General features: G+C 42.6%; 1 protein-coding gene and 1 long non-coding RNA gene across 2 annotated transcripts in view; one reads left to right on the top strand and one right to left on the bottom strand.

The window, feature by feature from the left end:
* Positions 1–73: 73 nt before the first annotated feature.
* Positions 74–7,843, bottom strand: LOC110983521 (uncharacterized). The gene is made up of 8 exons (XM_022242829.2): positions 6,907–7,843; positions 5,678–5,753; positions 4,272–4,324; positions 3,351–3,479; positions 3,017–3,216; positions 2,631–2,708; positions 1,836–2,049; positions 74–1,435 (listed from the first exon to the last, which is right to left on the bottom strand). The coding sequence occupies exons 1-8, from the start codon at positions 7,259–7,261 to the stop codon at positions 1,389–1,391; spliced, it is 1,152 nt and encodes a 383-aa protein (XP_022098521.2). The 5' UTR covers positions 7,262–7,843; the 3' UTR covers positions 74–1,388.
* A 4,335-nt stretch (positions 7,844–12,178) lies between these two features.
* Positions 12,179–23,224, top strand: part of LOC110983509 (uncharacterized) — a 63,525-nt gene continuing 52,479 nt past the window's right edge. The window contains exon 1 of the long non-coding RNA XR_002598727.2: positions 12,179–12,321. This is a non-coding gene — a long non-coding RNA (uncharacterized LOC110983509). The remainder of the gene's footprint in view (positions 12,322–23,224) is intronic.

Here is a 23,224-nt window from a genome sequence, read left to right as displayed (position 1 = left end):
GTGGTTGTCGCTTGCTGACGCTAAAAAGGACGACAAGAAAGGGGTTACCAGCCAAAAGGCACGACATAGGACATTGGTGAAACATATTCTCCTGTTATTCTCGCTCAACACACACATTTACTAGTCAGTGTATGCTGAACACCCCAATGAATTGGCTGAGAGGGTAAATTTATGATCCGGTGCCACTGAGAGTCAACTGAAATATTTTCAGAGAGAGGTTAGCCAGTTTCCTTACATACATGTACTCTGACCTGCAACGGAGCCACCACGATCTCCCTCCAGCATTGCCCGTCTACAGTCATACGCCGCAGTTCTGCCCTGGGCACCAGACGAACCCATTAATTCCCTGATGTCACCTATGTAACTATCTCCTCTTTCACCTTCCATAATCAGCGCTGACTTTGATAGGTTGTCTGTCCTTTGCCAAACAATACGTCAATTTGCAGCTCGCTACTTGTTAACGTAGTTGACGTCGTTGCAGCCCTCCCCGAAAAGATTCATAAGATCTGAGTTCTCTCCAGCTAGTTCTGAGATTTTGGTTGCAAAACATTTTAAAGGCCTCGATTCCCTTGGTGTAGTCTTTCCTCAGAATCCAGCCTTGATTTGTGGACTGTGAACTGCAACAGCGATTCTGTGCTTATTATAACTGTGTCGAGACTGTAGCGCTGAATGTGACCCAGATTGATCCTTGAACACATCTAGTTCCAGAAAATACCATGGTAATATGTTTCATACATCATATCTTTGGAAAATAAAGACTTAGCTTACACTACAAAAACTGTAGAAAAACTAAAAACTATAACCCTAAAAGTAAACATAGACATTTACTGTTCCCAGTATCTTTTCATGCGTAAAATAGTATAAATAACTTTCCAATTATTAACTGAATATCTAAATAACGTCAGGGATTATTATTGTTTTGTAGTCCATAACCGGTAAAAACTCCTCAAGCCTCAACTCCTGAAAAATGCACTTTGTCTACAAGTTGCAAAGGGCGAATCCGCCTCCTGCTCTTTTGGGTTAAACCTATACATTGTACTTCCGCAAAAATATAACAAAAATACCAGTTATGATTCCACAAAAATATAACAAAAAATACCCGTTATGATCCGTGCAAGTTTGAAACGGAGCCAGACTAAGAGCCTTCCAATGTGACCGTGAGCCTGTAATACGACAATTTTGCTCATGTGATGTAAGCCTTGCCGAAGTCAGCAATTAGGGTTGGGTTACTGGAAGATTATACACAGTGTCTCTTCCACAGCATTCTTCAAGCCGTAGCTTTTCCCCCATAATCTTCAAAATCTGCCTATCAGTGAAGGTAGCTGTTTAGTTGAAACCGTGCGAGGTGAACTTAGAGTATCATCATACTGAGAGGATTTTAGCGGAGCTCAAAAACCAACGCAGTGTTCCGATAAGGTAGGTCCAGGTTGTGAGCCTGAAGAAAAACATTAAACCATGCACCACGGTAACAACAGTTCAGAACAAGGGGATACGTGGTTAGAGCATTAATCAACACAATTCCAAACAAAATTATAATCTCGTCCAAAAGCCACAATCAGTGTTTCAGTTGGCAGCTGTGAGGCTCTGCACAATTATTTTTATCAATCACAACGTTCTCAAAAGACGCCAGGTATCCCCTACATCAGAAGAAAACTGCATGTACTACTTGAAAGCTGCTTCCTGGTACAGTTTTGGGATTGAAATTCCAGTAAAACGATAAGGGGAACGCTTGCTAAAACTACATTCTTCCATTGCCAAAATGATATGGTAAGAATAAAACTTATAATTAAACCTGCTTTCACTGCTGAGTAATTTAGCTAATCAAATTAGCTTACCATGCACATTTTCATCTTCAAGTCCCTTACATATCTGCAGATACTCGGGGGAGTCCAGGAGTGTCTGAAAGGCAGGATTCCACCAGTCCGCCAGAGTACTATCCTTCCGCGTCATCATGGCCTGACCACCGATGGTACATCGGTTGAGCTTGTCCGAGGCTAGCTGGAGATATTCAGTGATCTCCAAGTATTCGTTTACAAAGACTGCATCCACCTGTTAGAAAGACGGAAAGATGGCTCTGTAAAGTTATCAGAAAGCCGTTTTGGTATGCATCTTGACAGTTGAATTTAGTTCCATATAGACCAAGTAGCAGCTGTTGTTTTGCTTATTTTACACTGGGGTACGTTGGAAACCTAGCGACTAAAACAAAAACGTGACAAGCAGGTTTGCATCCAAGGGTGTCATAAAAAGGGTTGGAAATGCAATGGCGTAATATCCTCAGATGGGATCTCGGGACTTAGAGATCCAAAACATGTTTCTCTGGATCAAATGTTGAAGAGTACATCAAATCCCTCAAGCTGGTGCATTTTAAGGCCAAAACAGACATGTCAGAGACTTCTGGTTTTGTAGCAGTTTTTAATAAGTGAGGATTATATGATTACAACAGAGGCTCACGGAGATAGGAAACTGGGATTTGTTTGAACACACCGACCCCCTTCCCTTGCTTATGCCCCCGGTGACAGTACACGATAAATGACTCCTGAATGACTCACCATGAGCCACTCTAGTAAAACATAGTTGGAAATATCCTTTCGCATAAAAGTAAGTCCAAAACTGACTTTCAAATACATTACCTCTCCATTATTGACGGCTGTGAGGAGATCTTGTTGACTCACGTAGTACTTCACTTGATTGCGGGCCAAGTTGTTTCCCTAAATGAATGAGAATAGGTCAGTTAGCAACATTTAGATTTATCAGTACGATTACGTTTCGGTTGCCACTCGAGGGGTTCAAAAATACCAAACTTACTCCCTGTGTAAAGATTTATAATAACTGAGGTATGCCATTTGGTTATAGCAACGAATGTCACAAAAATTCAGTGATGAAATATGTAACTACGTTGCTTCCCAATACTTCTTTGTGTTATCTGGCTCCGGAGCAACTGCAAAGGAAAGTCAACTGCTTTTTTTTAATTTTCGATTTTTAAATTAAGACGTTATGCACGGATCATGTAGCTCACGGTTATCTCTGGAAACCTCCTGATGCACGTGGCATCCTCCGAGTACGACTGGAGGAAGCCAATGGTCTTGCCTGTCAGATCACGCCAGTTGAAAGATGCTAGGTCCCTCTCCGTGGCAATCATAAAGACCGATAGGTGTTGCTTGCTCATATCCGCGGTAAAATTGAAGGTGCGGGACCTGGCGTAGGTCTTCGACCACGCTGGAGAAAGAAATCGCAATTTGCAAATGCTAAAACATACGAAACAGCAAAACCAATCAGAGTAAAATCCATGATCGACAACAATCCAGGAACACTTTCCCCCGCAAGAATCTTTCGTGGTTTTGTGGGCCTACCTGTGCATGCGTCATACCAACCGCCTTGAAGTCCAATACCAGGTCTAGGCGATTCACCTGCAACAGTCTCCCAGCAGTGTCTGTATACGTCCCACACCAAACTACACCGTTTGTTTGCTATTCGGCAAACTAAAATTAATGACACATGCCATAACAAATACGTTAATTATGGTAGTGCATGGGTCATTCAAAACATGACATATGCCAGTTAAAACTTGAATTGCATGCCATTTACAATAACTAAATCACTAAGAAGGCACAGATTAAATGACATTAAACATACATGTAATATGAGACACTGAAATTTCACAGAATTATTTGAATAGAATTTTAAGGATTTGGTCTAAGATAAGGAAGATGATGCATGTAACTGTTAAAGTAATTACATGTACATCATTCAAATCAGCATGCATCATTCTTCTGGAAATTCTGCGATGTCTCTCTTTGCTGGAAATTTGTTATTTTTCCTCCTAATAAGCCTAATGACAAAGTAGTCCCCCACTTAAAACTACTTTGTTCACTTTGCAACCACACCGGTGAAACTCGTAGACGTCACTGCGTGCTAGTTGATCTGGTGCTTTGTTTCAGTTTTGACAAATGTGGAAATTACACGCCCGCTGCAGGAGTATGTGCGGCACCCAACGGCTAATCGTTTTTTCCCCCTTTACGTGGTACAGAGACCATCTAAAGATAAAACATCAACGACGACCTGTATCAACGTAATGTACTTCCCCAGATAGATAATATGTATAATGGAAGATGAACCCCCAACAGACTGATGACATAATAAGAAACGCAAGCAATTCCTTTTAATGACAGCATACGAACAATCCACACATTAACCCTAACCCTCCTCAATCCTTCACCTGTAGGAGGACTGAGGAGTGTTAGGGTTATAAACAAAACAAAAACTGTACTGACCTGCCTTAATGACATCAACATTGTAGCCTCGGATCTGTCCACTTACCAGGTCACTGTGACGAGAAGAGAAATTATCACAAAATTGATAAACATTGAAGAACACCTCTAAGGAAAACGCAATGGCTACACACAATGGCTAGATGCATAGTTTGACATGCACAGGCTTTACATATATCTACATGCACTACGGACACAGGGCGAGGGGTCCCATTGTTTACTCTGTTTTCAAAGAACGACGCAATCTGCATCGAGAATTTGCATCTTGGCATGATCAGCAAAAAGCCCCTTCAACCTTATTGAAGTTGAGCTCTGAAGACAAAATGACATTGCATTCGATATGGATGCTTCCATATTTATTTAACAGATAAAATCAGAGAAATGTGTTTTCCTTCGATGTGCTCTTTAAACATTTAAAATTTCACAGCCACTTATCCACATTAAGTATTTGTTTTCCTTTTCGACAGAGTGAACACATGCTAGACGTACCCTTCCACTTTGTCAAATAAAAGGGAAGGGCTGCTGGCAGCCTGTTATTGGCCGTGTGCCAATTCCATGATCAAAGTTTAGAGGAAATGAAAAAAGAGCTTCAGAAACGTGAAACTAGGAAAACAAACGATGCAAAACGAATAGGCCTACACCCTTCGGGCTTGTATCTATACTGACAACTTTCATATTGGTAGTTTTGCAAAATCCTCTCAGAGTTTGGGAAAAAATGGCGATCGCGAAAATCACTCGTCTATAATCACGTCCAACATTTTGATTTGCTCCAGCATAGGGCGAAGTTCTTTTACATGTAGGTCTAAATCAACCAAAACTCATTGTAAGGGGTATAAGCAGCCTTATCTATAACTTTCACTTCTTGCCCGTGGAAAAAGGATAACATGGCAGCGTTCTTAAAGCGTTGGAAAAATCATGTCGGGGTTCATACGTTAGCGTGAGAGTGCCAGTACATGGATGAGGTGACCGAATGAGGGCGCCACAGGAGGACAAATAACAACATGAACGTTCAATACTGTGAGATCAATGAAAAACAGCCCAGTTGTGCTTCCAGCAGAGGACGGAGGTACTGGTCCCTGACAGGGACACATGCTGCCGATTTTGTTTTCAATTGAAAGTTTTGATAATTCCAAAAGGTACCGCCACCCCTCCACTGGAAAGGGAAGGACGGTGGTGATAAATATTTACTATTGAAAAAAAAGATCGTAGATTTTTAATCAATTTCCCCTCACCTTGGCCCCAAACCTAGATATGTCACTAAAATAAACAAACTCTAGACCAGTCACAGAAACAGCAACTTCACCCCAAAAATCGAAAAGCCCTAACAGTCCCAAGTCCTCCAATTTCAATAGTTTACACACATCATGGTTAAGGGGTAAAAAGCAAAATAAGAGACTGGACCTACTCACAGGTATTCCAGACTGACATCGTAGTCTCCAATAGCAATCAACCACACTCTGTCATCCTCAGTACTTTCACCCTCTTCTGCAAAGTGAAAAAGAAAAACCATTTCTTTGAGTGGGAATGCTGGGCTTGAATCGAGGAAACCTAAATCCACGCACATTGGCCTAGGGGTGTGTCTTCTGGAAGGCCTTGGCTATGAGAGGCTTTATTCCCCAAGACTGGCTTTCACAACGTGTCAGTTGACCAGCATTATAGCACGTATTCCATCGTAAACAAGTGTCCTGGAATATGAACACAAGGAAATAGTTTTAAGCTTGTCCATAGTGATTCGACCACTTAGCAAGGGTAAATTCCATTCAATTATTTTCAACGGTGCTGTAAGTGAAACACAGCGTGGTCGAACCGAAGGCATACAAACGCACGAATCCCTAACCCCCTCAAGGGACCAATACTAAACACATGCAGCAGTATAGTACATGTGATAAAAAATGGCGCATTGGGACAACCCGTAACCGCATAGCGTTTGCACTTTAATAATGAATGAATTTTTGTAAATCACAACTGATACACTAGCACGTTAAGGCCAACCAGTTCTATCATGGCTCAAGAAGTGAATTGAAATAAACGCAGAAAGTATCATCCTGCTCAACTTTCTATACTATTTCTGATATACAAATGTAATTGACTATAATGAACACGCGCTCTTATACCCTCGGCCTCGAATACCTGCTGCCACTGGCAGTCATGAGGATTTGGGTGAAGTCATTTTAAGGTCAACGTGAAAAGTTACCCAGCTTAATACTCATTATGACACAATTTGGTTCCGAACACACATGTAAACGAAGGCATGCAGCGGCCTGCACACACAGTACCAATCATTATAACAGGAAGATCAGCCAGTATCATCAAATTACTCCATCGCAAGTAAATTCTGATTGGCCGAGCGTGGTCCTATATGCATAATCTCAGCGGAATAGGGCCATTCACAAGAGCATCCTCAAGATCAAAGAAAGCACACTCAAGTATAAAGTGTTACATCAGTTTTCCACTTGAATCTCTCGTAGGCAAGTTTGAAAGTAATATCCTACCATGTTCAAATGAAAAGTGTTTTGTTTTGCTTACATAGTGACCGATAATTTTGTCAGGTATTTTTGAATTTGTGTCAGTGTGTTTAATATATGTACATGTACATAGACCTGCTTATCTACTGCGCCACATTGAATGCTCACTATACCTGCTGCAGCAGAAGACGTTCCGCTAGAGACATTGACAAAAATATCACCCCTCCGAGATAGACCCAATCCACCGATCAGCAACGCGATGAAAGCCACTATCACAGCCACAACGGTCATCACCCCCAAGACTCTGTCGCCAGAGGAAGGACGGGCTGGTTTGAGAGGCGGTACTATGTGTGTCCGCGGAGTGTGAATCACCTGACGTGACACGGGTTCTCCGTCGAGTTTTGACGGTCCACTGTAGTTGTCATTCCCGGTATCTCCCGACTGCTCGTCCAGAGGCACCGTGTACAGTTTGCTGTCGTCCAGAATATGTACGTGTATTCCCGGTTGATCCTTCGGCTTTTTATCCATCGTTAACCCCAGCTCTATTTCCCTGTGTTGCTGCCCAGCTGTAGATGGAGAGTTTTAGAAAGTTTCACACACAGAAAACCGATAATTGGAGGAGATATGATGAACTATCCTCAAGTAATCCTTGAAAGTTTATATCAATTTGCACATACGTGTACAAGATCCTGTGTGACCATATGACAAGCATAGAGTACAGCTGATTATTTTCGTGACGCGCGGCTGACAAAGAAACCAGGCGTCTCAACAAAAAACACGTTACGGTTGAGCAGTTTTCTTTTAGTGAGTTACCTTGCCGGTAAAAAAAAAACCGAGTCAAGCTGATGTACATGTACACAGGTTTGTGTTGGATCTTGCAGCATGTGTCGCAAAAACGGCTAAGTAACGCGAGGGCCAAATTATCTCAGAATTTGATTACACTGTTCGAAATCGGAGATTTGACGGGATGACTTGGGTTGTTTGATCACATTCGATGCAGTCTATATCACAGTAGGGTAAAATGCGTTACCATACATACGTGTTGTAAATAGACAGATGTGAAAAAATAAAACGATCAGATGCTATAAAAACCAAACCTATAATAACGGGGTCGGAGGGCCAGAGTCAAATAAAAAACGAAAAAAGCAAATCCAGCATGCATTTTCCCGCAGCGCATCTTTGCTTCTAGTTGGTAGTGCGCCCCCTATATTTCAGCCTTAAGCATTGTGCTTTTGTCCCGATGCACTACTAATCTCTCTCCCTTACATGACAAATCTGGCTTTCCACTTTCATTTCAAAGATCTTGTCATGTGACGAAAAATGGAGGAACTCCTCCTTGCAAGAAATATACGAAACATCCTCGTTGTTGTCAAGATTTAGATAGTATCTGCGATGGTCAGGCATCTTCGGCTGTACATGTCTATGTACCTGCACGGATCAGCGGATATGTATAAAGACGCACATTCATAATGGATGTCACATCTTCCCTCAATCTGCACCAATGAGGCCCGGGTTCGAGTCCCGGCTTGGTCCAGGCTTTAAGTGCATTTGGTTTCCAGTCCATACTCGCTCTTGTAGGTTTTCTCCGGGCAGTCTGGTTTCCTCCTGCCTCTAAAACTGGACCTTCTTCCTAACGCCGTAATGTGATGCTGATTAAAAAAAGGTTATGAATGGACGTATTGTTAATAAAACAAATAGCCCGAGTAGCTAGAAGCGCCATTAAAAAAAACAAAAGCAAAAACAACCACAACACGAATGACAAAAAAAAAAAAAGAAGAAAAAGAAAGAAAGAAAAAAAAAACAAAAACACGGCGCTACAGCTCTGTCTTAGTTACCGACAACGTATGTAACTCTCAATATGTCTTTTGGGCAATCCTGTGGGGGGGGTTATTCTTTAGCTTTTTTTAGTAAAGCCGATTTGCGTTGATTGTGGACATGTGTTAGTCAGAAGTTTCGCCATTTTCTTGTTCGCACAGATATAACAGTAGTTTTACGACGTAAACATTTAAAAGAAAACAAATTTTCTGAATTAATCTTTTCTGAATTGAAATATAACAAATTAATGACCAACGCAACCACCCTCAAAGAAAAAGAGACACCTTCCAAAAACAATACAGCAAAACAAACAAACAAACAAACAAACACCCCAACAAACAAACAAACAAACAAACAAACGATCAAGTTGCCAATGTCTGTCAAGGGGACGCGGCCACATACTGAAAACTTAATCTTTATTCACACGTTCTTTGCATAAACAGTAGAAATCAAAAGTCCTGAATGGAGTCCCAAAATTATTGCTGAATATTATCTGTACTTAAGTAAAAAATTCACGTTCTTATAATTCTTCAAGTGGCGTTATTCAAGCTGACAGAATTTTGAATATTGTGTTCAGTCTCTTATATACAACACGCCTTGGGGAAAACCAAAGAGTAAAACACAATTTATCGTCTGACCTGAAGCCTCATCAAATTTGATTTGTGCTTAGAAGCTCAATGACGAACGATGTTGAGACTTTTCCCCTTCAAATCAAATTTGAGAATTATTTCAATCCATTTTCTGCGGTACGTGGAAACCCGGGGGTAAGCAAATCACATTTGGCAAATATTTTATACATAATTTATCACTTTTCAGCCGGCCTCAACAATGCAAATCAAATCCTTGTGGTGACTATCGGAGTCACGTGTTGTTTGTCCAGAAAGAAACTGAGTTCTGAGGAGCACGAGTTTGACCATCCAACCTTCTTTTTACATAATGAAGTCTTCCTTTTCTACCAGTTCCAGTGAAGTATCAGTGTTGGATAACTGCTCACAACAGGTTTTCATCTTTCTTCTTAAATAAATTATTTATCAAAGAGCAAACGCTGCCGGTCTGTACATCTAAAGAGACAGTGTGACTTTTTGAACAGCTGAGAGACTGTCAGAGCGTTATCTCAATCCTAAAGGAATTAACAAGAGCCGGTGCCAAACATCAAACGCCTACAAAGTGGTCCCGCATGCTTCTACTCCCTCAGATAATCTTCCAAAGACACTGCGACTGCCCCTACAAATCTTCCACACCGATTCCGCCACTGTAGGAATTAATGCACCAGATGTTGTGATTATAAAGGATCCCTTCGGGTGCTGGAGGCCCCAGAAAGGAGGCCGTTGACTTCTAATTGCAGGTGATAAAGAGATTACCATAATTCATCCTTGTAGCACGGGTTTTATATTGCACCTGCAGGATCAGTTGTTCCAGGATGGAACTTTAATTCGTAATCTAATGGAAAATTTATAAGCGTGGATCGATACGATTGGTATTTTTTCATTGGTCTCGAATAACTAGAAACTCTTGCTTAAGATTTGTGCACGTTCCAATCAAAAATAGATAAGTGGAAGAGGGTGTAATGAGAATCTTAGCTATTTGTTTTAGATCGAGGCAAAATAGAGCAAGATTAATCCGTTAAAAGCCTGTATACCCATTACTTAAACAAGTTCTTTCAGCTACGATGGAAGCGTGCACTAATTATGTATTAGGCAGCCATTTTGCTACCAAATCAGGACGGGAACTCTAGTAGAAATTCTCAGAGCATCGTGATTGCCTTTTTTGTATGTCGCCTGTTCTCATGAAGTTGGATCTAGACTGCCGCACAGGAGATCCAAGCCCATTGAGAAGCAGTATAGTGGTGAAGATAAACTAAGGAACAAACCCAGACAAAAATTAAAGCCACAGTCAGAGATAACATATGAGGGACACCTCAAAAGCTCTTGTAGGATCTTGTTTTATCAAAACCTTTTCAGACTTGTGGTATAATTTCTTGAAATTCCAGGAATAACTTCTTTTATAAAATCCTTTTCTAAGCGGTGAATTCAAAGAGGAGCAAGAAAAGAGGAATTAAGATTTGGATCGATCTCAAACAATATTTTTAGCCGTGGTTCTGTTTCTACAAGTGGTCTTAGCAGGGCATATAACTAAAGTCTTTAAATTTGGAGATACCAACACTAGCATTGTATCTGGACGAGACTGTATATTTATCATAATCAAAGTCCGAACAAAATTCCTGCCCTGGAGACTTGCATGTCTAAAACCACATACAGGATCAAAATGAACGGCAGATGGTTCATCATCCAATCGAGTAGAGTCCTCCGTGACTGACATCGCGATTACCTTGTCGCTTCAAAACTAACATCAGTGAAGGCGAAACGACCTGTCGGCTCGTCTAGCTTGGTAGACCCACGAGTCTGCACTCACCCAGGCTGAATTGGCGTCATTACTTCACTTTGTGAAATTAGAGCTAACCTCCTTCCAGTGTGCGTTACTGTTTTCACAAAGGGCTTTTTGTCTAATAAAGTGGCATGAAATTATGACTTCACAACTCACTAGTTGGCCTGAATTCGGACTGGGTTCTCAAGCAAAAATCTCCAATCCGCACAAGCATTAAGCACTACCTTCTAGATCTGCACTCTCTGAGTGAGTATAGAGGGAGTGGCACTCGACGTGCCTGTCATAGTCAGTCCCGGATTATCCATTCCAAAGTGGATCCATTAATTATCCTTACACCTGATGCTATATATCTCTGCATTGTCACCTCCCTGATACTATTATTAGTTATTCAGTGTTGAAGGCAGACATCCCATTTATCACATATTCCTGATCCATACATATACGCAACTTGTTTTTAGGGCTGGGTGTCTTCAGGTCAGTTTTATGCAGATAGAGTAGGCTATTTTCGGGCGAGTTTGAGGGTTAAAACAAATTAAAGAATAGAAATAATACAGTTAGGCTCAAGGACAAGATGTATGTTATGAGTAGGCCTACAGTATATCTGGAATACTTAAACATTTCCATCCTCGGCAGGGAATGTCAGTCCTTTTAACCTAAGTATCGTGCTTGATTGAGTATGACATGCCTTTACTGTGCGCCTGAAATAAAATCCAGCAGCTTTCTAAGTTCTACTACTCTGCTAAAACAGTCACATTAATTTTATTTCGCATTCGGTGCTTGAATGTCAGTTTGTCCAAAACATCATTGTGTCAAGTGCAAGCCTCATGCAAAGTTATCAGAACACCACCTTTGAAAACTTTTTTTTTACGTGTAGGCCTATAGGAGAGCTGCCAAACGTGAAAGATAAATACTTGCCAAATATAACAAGCTATCGACCATGGGTAGTCAACATCAATCTGATGCATTAAATCGCAGCACCGCGCTCTAAGACGCTGCATTTGAATTTGTACCACGTGTGGCATAATTGCAGACATGAAATAGTCGTTGAATATTGGACCCATCAGTTTGTTAATACCCGTTTGCATCAAGTTACCTGCGTGAATTGTCAGGTAAGGAACGCCAGTAACTTGCTACAAAGACAGATGAGCCATCAGCGCAAGTCCACCCGCAACGTAATGCAATTCAAATGCAGTTTCACCAGATTAAAACGACTGCAAGAGGCTGCAGAGTGTCACGGCGAAGCCTTCGTGGGGGAAAACATTAAAAACCTCCCTATGTCAAAGACATCAGTGTGTCGGTGAGAGGCTCGACCGGAGACATCACGCAGCTTGTTTCGATTTCCGTTGCAGGGAGAAACCAAGGCCTATCATCCCGAAAGCGTCATTAAGGTAGGCTGGTTGCGAACAATGGGATCAGTCACTTTTACCTCTTGGCCGATTTGTCCCCATACGAAAACGTCAGAGTGTCTTTACGACCTTTCATACGGTTTTAACCCATCCAGATAGTACATTTCCTAACACTAATTTATTTGTTGAAATATTTGTTTCATAAAAGTTGGTTCCATCAGCAAGCCACAAGAGGTAGGCCCATAACTATGCGACATATACAGTTACCCCCCAACGAATTCTTTCAGATATAAAACAGCCGTTGAGCTACTTCTAGGAGTAAATCGGACTGGTTGTCAGCTTATTATTACTGCGGCTGTCCTAAATTGGAAGACTGGAGAGCTTTTGATGTCACTAAAGCGCATGGATCACCCAGAAAAGCCGGGAATAAGGGGTTAATAATGCATTACTCCATAATCCAGCACCTGCGTAAATGATATCAGTACATTTGTCGTGTCTTTCAGAACTTGTCATCAGTACCATTGGAGAAATGAAAAACAAAATGTGGCAGAGCTTGGCAAAGTCTCAGAAATGGTTGTAACATTGCCATGTGATTAATCCTCATCTCAAGTCGACTGCTGCAAGAAAGTACGCTGGACTTGGACAGCGGCCGTTGAATGTAGGTCTCCTTTTCGCACGCATAATGGTCCTTATAAACCTCCCTGATGATGAAGTCAGAGGTTCACTCCCACACCGGAGCCGATTGAACACTTTGTAGGCCGTGGTGAGAACTGTGGGATGAGCTAAATTGACAGAAATACTCTTTTGCTTTTCCTATTTTGGTTACGTATGAGCAGTTTAATTTAGGCCCAAACTGCATAACAGACGTAATGTAGGCTAGACCTGACACACATCTTGGGCAAGACACTTGTAACTCAACACCACTTGTCCTCCTGCCTTTTCAAAAAAAAAAAACAAAAACAAAAAAACACGCTCACTTTCATACGTTATTGGTTTTGAGCCATGCTTGTTAGCTTTGTACAATATCACTTAGTATGATAATGTTACTTACATGTTTTAAATGCTGGTATTTTGCGGTAAAAAAACCCTAATGGCGGTTGGTAGCCATGTACTGTGGAACTAGCACATTGGCGGTTTTTCCCAACCGTGGTTTTAAGCAATATATGCTGGCATTTCTACATGCCTACGTCCCCTTGTACGCCTGGGAGAGAAGTGGACTCAAGCGATATGAATCAGCCGAAGGGAACGTTGTGGACGGCTGACGAAAAGACTCCTCTCTGTCCCACACGAACACTGATAGATTTTCCGACTTATCAGTGCAGAGCAGGTTTGCTGCAGACCGCAAATTTAATCCTAAAAGAGCCGGTGTTTTCTTCGACAATGTCATCCCATCAACCACAGGCGCTGATCCCAGGGGACGGGGGAGAGATATACCCCCTCGACTTTTTTTTTTTTAACTCGGGGACTACCAATGTGATCATCCCCATTTTTGAAGTTACTGATGTTATGTGCACGCGTAGCGTCCCCGAATTGAAGTAGGACCTTGGACCCTGTGCCGTATCACGATGACCTTTCTTTAAGCATCCCCCCACATGTGTCCAGAAATCTCCACCCATTCCATCAACAGAACCTATCTGTTCGACGACTGATTTTGTAAAAACATAACATTACCAATCAAATGCATGTATCAGGTTTCAACTCAATCCTGATTATGGTTTTGCTGTTACGGTTCAAGGCTTCACGTATGTCAGCCCTCGTGGGTCAGGTGCGTCGGTGGAAAAGGCAAACACTTTGCTGATATGTCTTGGAACACGGGCGCTGAGAGCAAGCGGTATGGCCTGTGATGGCAAAATTGATGTCAAGACGACCGCAAGGTATACCTCTGAAGACTCGTCGCGTGACGAATAGGAACTGCGACGATATCATAGAAATGCCGAGGGTGGGGGTGGACTCCGCCCCCAGTCACTTAGGATGAGTGTATTGGCATTTTAAAAATGTCAATAGGGACAACCATTTTCATCAAGTTCTGAAATAAAAAAGGTAAATGAAAAGAAACAGCCAACGCTTCAGATGTTTTGCATCAAGTTTGAGGTTGACTATTTATGGAATAACTGGTCTTCAGGCTGTGTGTTAGCTGGTCTTAATGCGATCTCTGTAAGTTGGTCTATGAGTCACGTTATCACTTTCAAGAGGCCCAAGCTTCTAGCTACTCTTAAAATGGTAGCCTCTACGCCTGGGGATGGCGTTTGTCTTTGTATAATTTCATATGATGTTGATGACTTTGTTGCTGGATCGGAAGATGCATAGTTTTAGGAAAAGAGCATTGTTTTTACTCAGGGGATTCAGAGATGAAAGAGAAAAACAAATGTGATGACCAAAAATTGTACTACAAATACAAGTTTCTTGGAAATACTGCACTTGAAAACTTGAAAACAATCTTTATACCTTAACAAGATTAAGATGCACTTATTTCACTTAAACTGATGCACTGATGAGCTAAGATGAGCTAAGCCTATGCTAGTACGTGCACATGCGTAGTACGTGCACAAGGCCGCAATTCATATTATTATACTGAGGGTAAAGGTGAATAAGAATCTGACACTGTGACTTAAATTTTCAAATATTTGCGCTTAGCAAATTCTGCAAAGTTGAATAGGTTTCATATTAAACAGCAAATTCCGCTGTAAATGTTTCGTGACGTCAAATTCGCTTTGTTGTCGAGTTCACCTGCAGTATGAAGTGGCGCATTTAGTGCGCAACGCGACGGCACTTGACCAATTCGTGAATCTTTACCCTAAGCACGCGAGGTAAAGACTGGCTTACTGCAATGGGCTTGATAACGTTAATAATTTCGGCAAAACCGGGTCAGAGAGATACACGACTATCATCTGACTGCTATTGAGCAGTTCTTGCAATCTGCCAAACCCTTGAGTCACTTCACATAATTCCAACAATGGATTTTTTTCAGAACCATAGGTATTCTTCGTCATCAAGTACAAATCAACTTGACAGCGCCCTTAAATCAGTTGTCGTAAACTAAATGACAATCGTGCCTAACCACATTTATTATGAAGTGCCTTATTTCTTTCAACAGTCGTGCAGGTCCATTAGAAATACCCGTAAAATTGTCAAAAACACGCCAAAAACCTTTCTGTAATTAGAACTACATTCCTCACCATAAACAAAGACTTCAAATCAATCTAGCGGACTCCCATCCGTAGGTTTATTCGCAGGTCTCCAATTTTGAATTAAACCTGCAGGGTTGATTGATTCCTAAGTCCCACCGCCTGCATTTTAATGTACATGTAGAACTGTAGTAACTCTATAGACCCGTGAAACATCTGCGTTCAGCTTCAAAGAGAACAAAAGATTTGGTAACTATACAAATGATCGCCTGTGACGTCGTCTGGAGAACCTGTTTTTATTGCTGGACAAAAAGAACCATCCAATCAATTCAGTTTGAAGTTTGCCGGGGGGAAGTTGTCAACGCTTTTTATCATGTTTGTCGCATCCAGGACAAAAGCAAACAATTCTAAATTGGGAACCGTGGCGAATTGCATGGACAGACCCGGAAGTTGTTTACAGTTCGGTGAAACTATTTTAATCCTGATGGAAATTACAAATGCGCACGATTCAATCCTTTGAAGTAAAGAGGCACATGGAAAAAGTAATGAGTAACTCGGAAAAGACAGAGAGAAAAAAATAAATAAGAGACAGAAAAAAAATTAAGCCAGGGACGACTTATCTTTATCACCCAAACAGGGCTAAAGTACACTGTTGCTCAATGTCCAAATCCTCTGCCTGGTTATCATATTTATTCACACCTTTTTCTGAAGAACTGATTGTTTAAGTCAGACCTTTAAACACACGTGGACGTTGAAGTACATTGAATTTATATTTTTCTTATCCAGTTGAAGTTGATAACATTATCGTCGGTAGATCAATTCGTAGTTCATTAGACACAGAACAGTTTTGCAAACTATTTCTCAAAAGGAAATTCTCGGAGACATTATTATTGTATTTTCAAAGTCTTGACCAGAACTGCATGATATGCGAAAAAAATGGATACACCTTTTTACCATCTTGACAAGTCATTTTTCTTTTTTTTTTTGGTTTGAAAACATATCTCCAACCAATATGAAACTGCCTATTAAATCACAAAACACGATGTTCTGCGCATTGACATAAAAAAATCACATCATGGAAACTCTTGAATTTTTTTTTTCGTATACCTTTTTTCCGCCCCGGGGGACCCTTGTGACGCCAGCCTAGTTCTTCGCTTCCTTTACACCGTTATTCGGACGCGAGACGAGGTGGGACAGACTCACCGGCAATAAAAAAGAAAAGAAGCTTGGGAATTCGAGTTTTGTCTGTAGTTAGGTACATCCTTCCATTTCGTAATCGTGCCGTTTCCACGGTGATCGGCTTTATTGCAAAATTGTAAAGAGTGGGAGACGAAACAATGAGTAAGATGTTGCTGTTCATCTTGAGTGTTGCAAATCGACGGGGGAAGGAATGATTAAAACCAGACGGCAGGTTGCATTGGATTTGCGCCAAAAGCAACAATGTCGGCATCTGATTCCACTTAATGCGTTCCTAACCCTAACGGTGTATTGTCGCAAGCTCTTCGTAGCCATTTTCTGCCATCCGCGGCTTTTACCACTAATTTAAGTAATACTCATGGGTGACCCGTTGTGGTGAATCAAGCACTATCATGTGAACGTAAAGAGCTGCTTTTCATCGCTGCTGTATTACACGGATACGGTTGGTTTTGGCGACTTCACTGGTTTTTAATTTAAAGGAAAGGACGTCTGAAACTAAGCCCTAGAAGACCCTCCGCACTTTGTTAAGTTTCAGCTGTAGTGTGTGTAATTTTATAAGGTGCATTAAGTGCATTAAATGTACTATGCAATGATGCCTGTTTTCAAAACAGTAGTCTGTGACATCTGGTTACTCAGCTCAGATTCGTCTCATCTTAACCTTGCTAAACACACAATGGGTTGAACGACCGTGTGATCTGAGTAAACCAGGAATCTTGCGTGCAATAGGTGAAAGCTTTCTAAGCGCTGCCTACAAATTGTAAAATAAATCCAATTTAAGAACCATCTGTGCGCGTTTTATGGGATACCTGATAAGAACCAACATATTTTATTATTTGTAGTCAATTAGATTCTGCGTTGGTCGTATATCCGTGTTTCTATTTCCATTCTTTTCTTCGGTCCCTCGTATTTTGTTATGGGATTTGCTAAGGCTGTCCTTTCTCTTTTCAGATGCAGGGCTTTGTAGTTATCATTTGAAACATGAGATTCGGAAAAGCTTTGAGAATGTGAATTGTGGTGTGGAGGCGGTTTAACGAGGCAATAACCCCCCCGCGAAGGGGCTGGATAACTTTTTGGTTTGGAGGTAAAATGAATAGACGACGTTTTTTAGACCTTTTCATTTCTCTTCCTTCCAAAAGTGTGTAATATACACGTTGGGCTAATCAGGTGCACTGTATGGAATATACACGAAACAGCTGCAGGGAAGAGTCGTAAACATGAAATTAAAACGGACGGGCAAGTATCTTTTGAGTGAGGCATCCATCAAGCCTGCCACATATAGCTCTGGCTGAAGGTTTTCAATCAGTTTAAAGGTTTTAGCGAGATAAACTCGCCCATTACAGTTTGCCGGTTGCCTGCAATCAATCACAGGTTTTGGGAAAATTTCCTTTGAAACATTTTTTTGTAATGTTTATTCTAATCATTTCACAGTGACCGATAGAAAGCAGGCGTTCTGCACCAGATGTGGTGTGTTTTTATGAAAGGGGCTCTAGGCATTAAAACTTCGTGGCGACGAACTGCAAGCCTTTTAAAGAAAAGACTACCAACATTTTTGTGTGTGATTTGGTATGGTATAGCTTAAGGTGAATTAAGTTTCGGTTATGTTAAAGAATTGATGGAGAGCTTGATTTGGAAGTGGTAACGATTTGCATTTACTCATTTAAATGAAGCGCTATTGTTGGAAAGATTTAATTGGGGTAGGTTAGATCCATGTGCAGGATGGATTTGTGATTTGATTGGCGCCATCCTACAGACAATTTTTTTAAGACGAAAAGCGAAAAGTAAATTATTTTTATGTTGGATTAAAATTTCTACGTGAGTTTAACGTTCTCCCCATTGTCTGTAACTGCATCATGCATGAATTGTCCACCGGATTCCAGAGTTGACACGTCTGTGTCTAAACTCAGGAGTTTAGTCTTCAATATGAGCTATGAGTCCTAAAGCTCAGAACAAGTAAGAAATTGGAATAGTATAAGTATCAATGCTTTGGGAGAACTGATGTGCTTTTTTGCTAAAACATTTGACCAAAGCCATTACCTCAAACGTACACACAGTCTCTGCCTACGATTAGCTCACACTTCGGTTGGTTGCATTCACCAGGACAATTCTGTCTTTGAAATTTGATATTAACACTTGCCACTTAATTAACCCAGTTTGTCATAGTCCTTGTGATCACATTTATCACCCCCTTTGGGTAATTTTCATGTTGATGTTCTGATAACGAATATTGCTCCCTTCTCCTTTTGCACCTAAACAAGATCACCGACAGAGTCAGTGACGCTTTTGACAGGTCTCCCAGTCCGTGATTTATGACATACAATTAAAAACGAGATTCTCGGATTAGAGACGGACCGTCACCCAACCTGAGCCCAGGTATCATGCACATTTCATCGGTTCATGCGTCCTGCTTGGCCGGCTAGATTGCAGAGGACTTAGAGAGGCTTTCCAACTAAATGGGCTGGATTTTTAAGATGGTAGAATGTCACTAAAAACACCTGAAAAAAAAAATGAGAGCAGGGATTCGGATGATCACTCGATTTCTATAAATCAGTCATCTATTACTATGACGTAAATCGAACTCTATACTCAGACATTTTTCAAGATGTATTTTGCGCTGGGGAGATGTTAATTTATATAACTGGTTGTGCCCTTATTCAACGTATATCCTGATAAATACTCTATGCCCAGTGCTTCTCCCAGAGCTTGCAAAAAAGTCACAAGCTTACTCGGGTGGGACTCGAAGTATATACGTTGGGTAAGGGCAAAACCCATTATATAAATTAATATCTCCCCAACGCAAAATACATCTTGAAAAAATAGTTCGCGGTACCCGCTGCTTCACCTGACTCAGACCGGCCAGCCAACCCCGGCAAGCGCGATGGTCGAGTGGTTAAGACGTCTGCACTGTTAAGCAGGAGGTCGTGGGTTCGAGTCCCACCCGAGTAAGCTTGTGACTTTTTGGAAGCTCTTGGACAAGCACTTAGCGCACAGTATTTATCAATATGTACGTTGAGTAAGGGCAAAACCCGTTATATAAATACTCAGACATGTAAGGTTTGTCACGATGAGCGGCATAGGTTTTCCCTTCAGTATTACCACGTGGAATCCCCTCTAAGGTTATAAGTCTGCGAACATATGTTTGCATGTCTGTAGGGTTAAACGTTTTTATTTGGCACTTACAGTCCTTGTTACTGAAAAATCCAGAAACCTGAAAGTACGCGACTGTTTCTGGGGTTGCATATGATTGGCGGCTGTCAAAGGTTTAGAATGGTCGGGATGGTAGGGGAAAACGACCAACTCCCCTTCCGTAAAGTATCACATATGACATGCGTCTCCAGCAGCCTCTTGTAACCAAACTCCTAGCTTCTCACGCCAACCCCTGTTTATAACCGATGGCAGAGGTGTGAAACGCAGAGTCTCTGGTGTCTGGATATCCAGATTGCTCCGGGTAGGTGGGGCTTGTCAGCCCATGGGAGGCAGCCCCTCTGAGAGAAAGGAAAACTCTGATTTCAAACCCATGTTCGTTGACAGAGAACCACCACTGCCTTGTAGTCGTCTTGGGAAAGTCAGAGGCTAAGGGAGTTAACCCCTAGAGAAAATCAGGAGTGGAGCCTTAGGCGGTTGGATGGCATTTTGTCATTTTTTGGCAGCTCCTGCAGCTTAGCTGGTGCCAAACGTCCTGCTTGCGTTCATTTGGACCCCATCAGCGAGGCCGAGAGGGGGATTTTGACAACTGGCCACTGATATGATATAATGATAATATAATACTTCCATTGTTTGGGGATTCAACGAGGAGGCTGACAATTTACGGGTTATAAGCCTTTCCTGATTGGCGTAAGGAAGGGGCGCTACAGGCCAGCTTCGACGGTGAGAGGAATCTTCGTATTCCATTGGTTGGCTGCCGCTCGCCTTGAACCAGGCAGCCCTCGGCTAGTAAGGTGCCAACACGCCAATGTGTACCTGCTCCAGTGAGTGCTTGAGGCTTAGTGTGGATCATGACAAGTGGACGTCAACACTGCATTTAAGCAAAACCAAAGAAGAAAACGAAGACGCCAGCTCTTGGATATCAAGCTGGAATGCAAGAACAATGTACACGGGGTTGGCAGAAAACGTTGACGATACTGACGACTCCCGCAAGACTGTCATCATCGACCACGAACACAACCAACCAAATGTTGACATCTCTGTTCTCCAAGAGACACGGCTTTCTGGTCGTGGATCTCTAAAAGAGCAACACTACACCTTGTTCTGGCATGGCAAGAACGCTGATGACACACTAGGACACGGAGTGGGATTTGCAGCGAAAAACAACCTACTTCCTGTGATCGATCAACCTACGGAAGGCTCTGAATGCGTCCTCGCCATCCGCATGTCCACCAGCACTGGTTCTGTCAATCTGCTGAATGTCTATACCCCCAGACTTTACTCATTCCACGAGATGAAAGACAAGTTCTACAAGGAGCTGGACATGGCCATCAGCACTATCCCAAGGACGAAAACTTGTATTTCATTAGGGATTTTAATGCTGATCACGACTCCTGACCAGATTGTCTCGGCCACTTTGGCGTAGGGAGCATAAATGGAAACAGGCAGAGGATGCTACCGCTGTGCTGCTATCACCGGCTATGCATATCCAACACCTTTTTTCAACATCAGGACCTTGCACAAGTCTCCTGGAGATACTCCATATCTAAACGATGGCTTCAGCTCGACTACATCATTTCGAGACGGAAGGCAATGAACAGCGTGCCACGCATCCTCCACAGTGCCGACTGTAATAGTGACCATTCTCTCATCATCAGCAAGATCAAGCTACAGCCAAGGCCGATCCACTACGCCAAGCAGAAGGCTCGGCCCCGCATCAATGCCAGCCGCTTCACCAACCCAGAAACAACTCAGCTCTTCCTCACCTCCCTAAAGAAGGCCCTATCCCCCTCCGACCAGCACAATGCTGTAGACAAATGTAATTTTCTGCGTAATGCAATCTGTGACACAGCTATTGCGGCATATGGCAGAAATATAAGAAAGAACGCAGACTGGTTTGAATCCAGTGCTGCAGAGATGCAACCCATCACTGAAGCCAAGCGCACTGCCTATCTCAAGCACAGGATTGACCCAACTGCTAGGAATCTTCATGCCGTGAGAGGTTTCAGAGGCAGAGCTCAGCACACCGAACGATGCTGTGCCAACAATTACTGGCTAGAACTCTCTGTCGACATACAGGCTGCTGCCGACACTGAAGACATCAAGGGCATGTACGAAGGAATCAAGCAACAGGTCCCACCATCAAGAAAACAGCTCCCTTAAAGCTAAGTTCGGGGAAGTCATCAAGGACCGTAGCACACAGATGGACAGATGTGTCGAGCCTTACATTGAGCTGTACGCCACAGAAAAAGTAGTGTCTGAAGAGGCCTTGAATAACAGCACAAGCCTGCCTGTGATGAAAAATCTTGATGATGAGCTCACACTGGAGGAGCTCAGTAAAGCTATCGACAGTCTCGCCATCGCCTGCAGAGAGGCCCCAGGTGCTGACAGGATAACATCAGACGTCCTCAAACTAGGGAAGCCCTTCTTACTGCCCCATCTACGTAACCTTCTTTGCCTGTGCTGGGAAGGAGCTGCACCTCAAGACATGCGTGACACCAAGATCATCACGCCGTACAAGAACAAAGGAGACGGCAAGCCTGCATCTCACTGCCCAGCACAGTCGTTAAGGTCTTTGCCCGTGCTGTCCCTACCAGGCCCCAGATGCTGGCAGAACGTGTCTACCAGAGTCACGGTGTGGCTTTAGGGCTGGGAGATCAACGGCGTAGACACCTTCATATACTCGGATCCATGGTTACCAGCAACCTGTCACTGGAGTCAGAGTTCAACAATCGGCTTGCGAGAGCCTCCGCTGTTATGACCATGCTATCCAAGAGACTGTCGTCCAACAAGAAACTGGTACTGCACACAGAAGTCAAAGTATACCAGGCCTGTGCCATCAGGTCTGCTCAATGGCTGTTGGGCCTAGGGCATCTACACCAGACACTAGAAAAAGCTGAACAGCTCCACCTGCACTGCCTACGCAACATTATGGGCATCACATGGAAGGAGAAAATCCCCAACACAGAGGTGCTGGAACGTGCCAATTCCATCAGCATATTCGCTATGCTGAGCTGGCGTCGCCTCAGATGGCTTGGACACCTCAACAAGATGGACCCCTATAGGCTCCCCGGGGCTCTACCCTACGGCCAGCTATAGACAGGCTCCAGACTTTGCGGTCGCTTACGCTTGCGTTACAAAGACATCTGCAAGCTTGACATGAAGAAAGCAGGGATAAAGAAGGACCTCTTGGAAGTAATCCCAGACCGTGGCAGCAGTGACCTGTCTTACTGAGTAACAACAAACTTCCCTACGGAGGGGAAGAGGCAGAGGAGAAAACAAAGGGCGGCAACCAATGCCTCCACGCCAGGTCCCACCACTTACATCTGTGCAAGCTGCGGGAAAGACTGTCACGCTGGAGTGGGACTGTTCAGCCATAACTGTCACACTGCAGTAATGTGACATATCCAGGCGTAGTTCCATCGTCATCATTGACGGACGATGCCAACAACTATGATCAGCAGGCATTTGAATAAGTGTTA

The sequence above is a fragment of the Acanthaster planci genome, linkage group LG10 (assembly GCF_054643075.1).
Source record: "Acanthaster planci isolate LZ-2023a linkage group LG10, COTS_SCS, whole genome shotgun sequence".
NCBI lineage: Eukaryota > Metazoa > Echinodermata > Asteroidea > Valvatida > Acanthasteridae > Acanthaster > Acanthaster planci.
The sequence above is the reverse complement of the archived record's forward strand: the minus strand, read 5'-3'. Positions and strand labels throughout refer to the sequence as shown.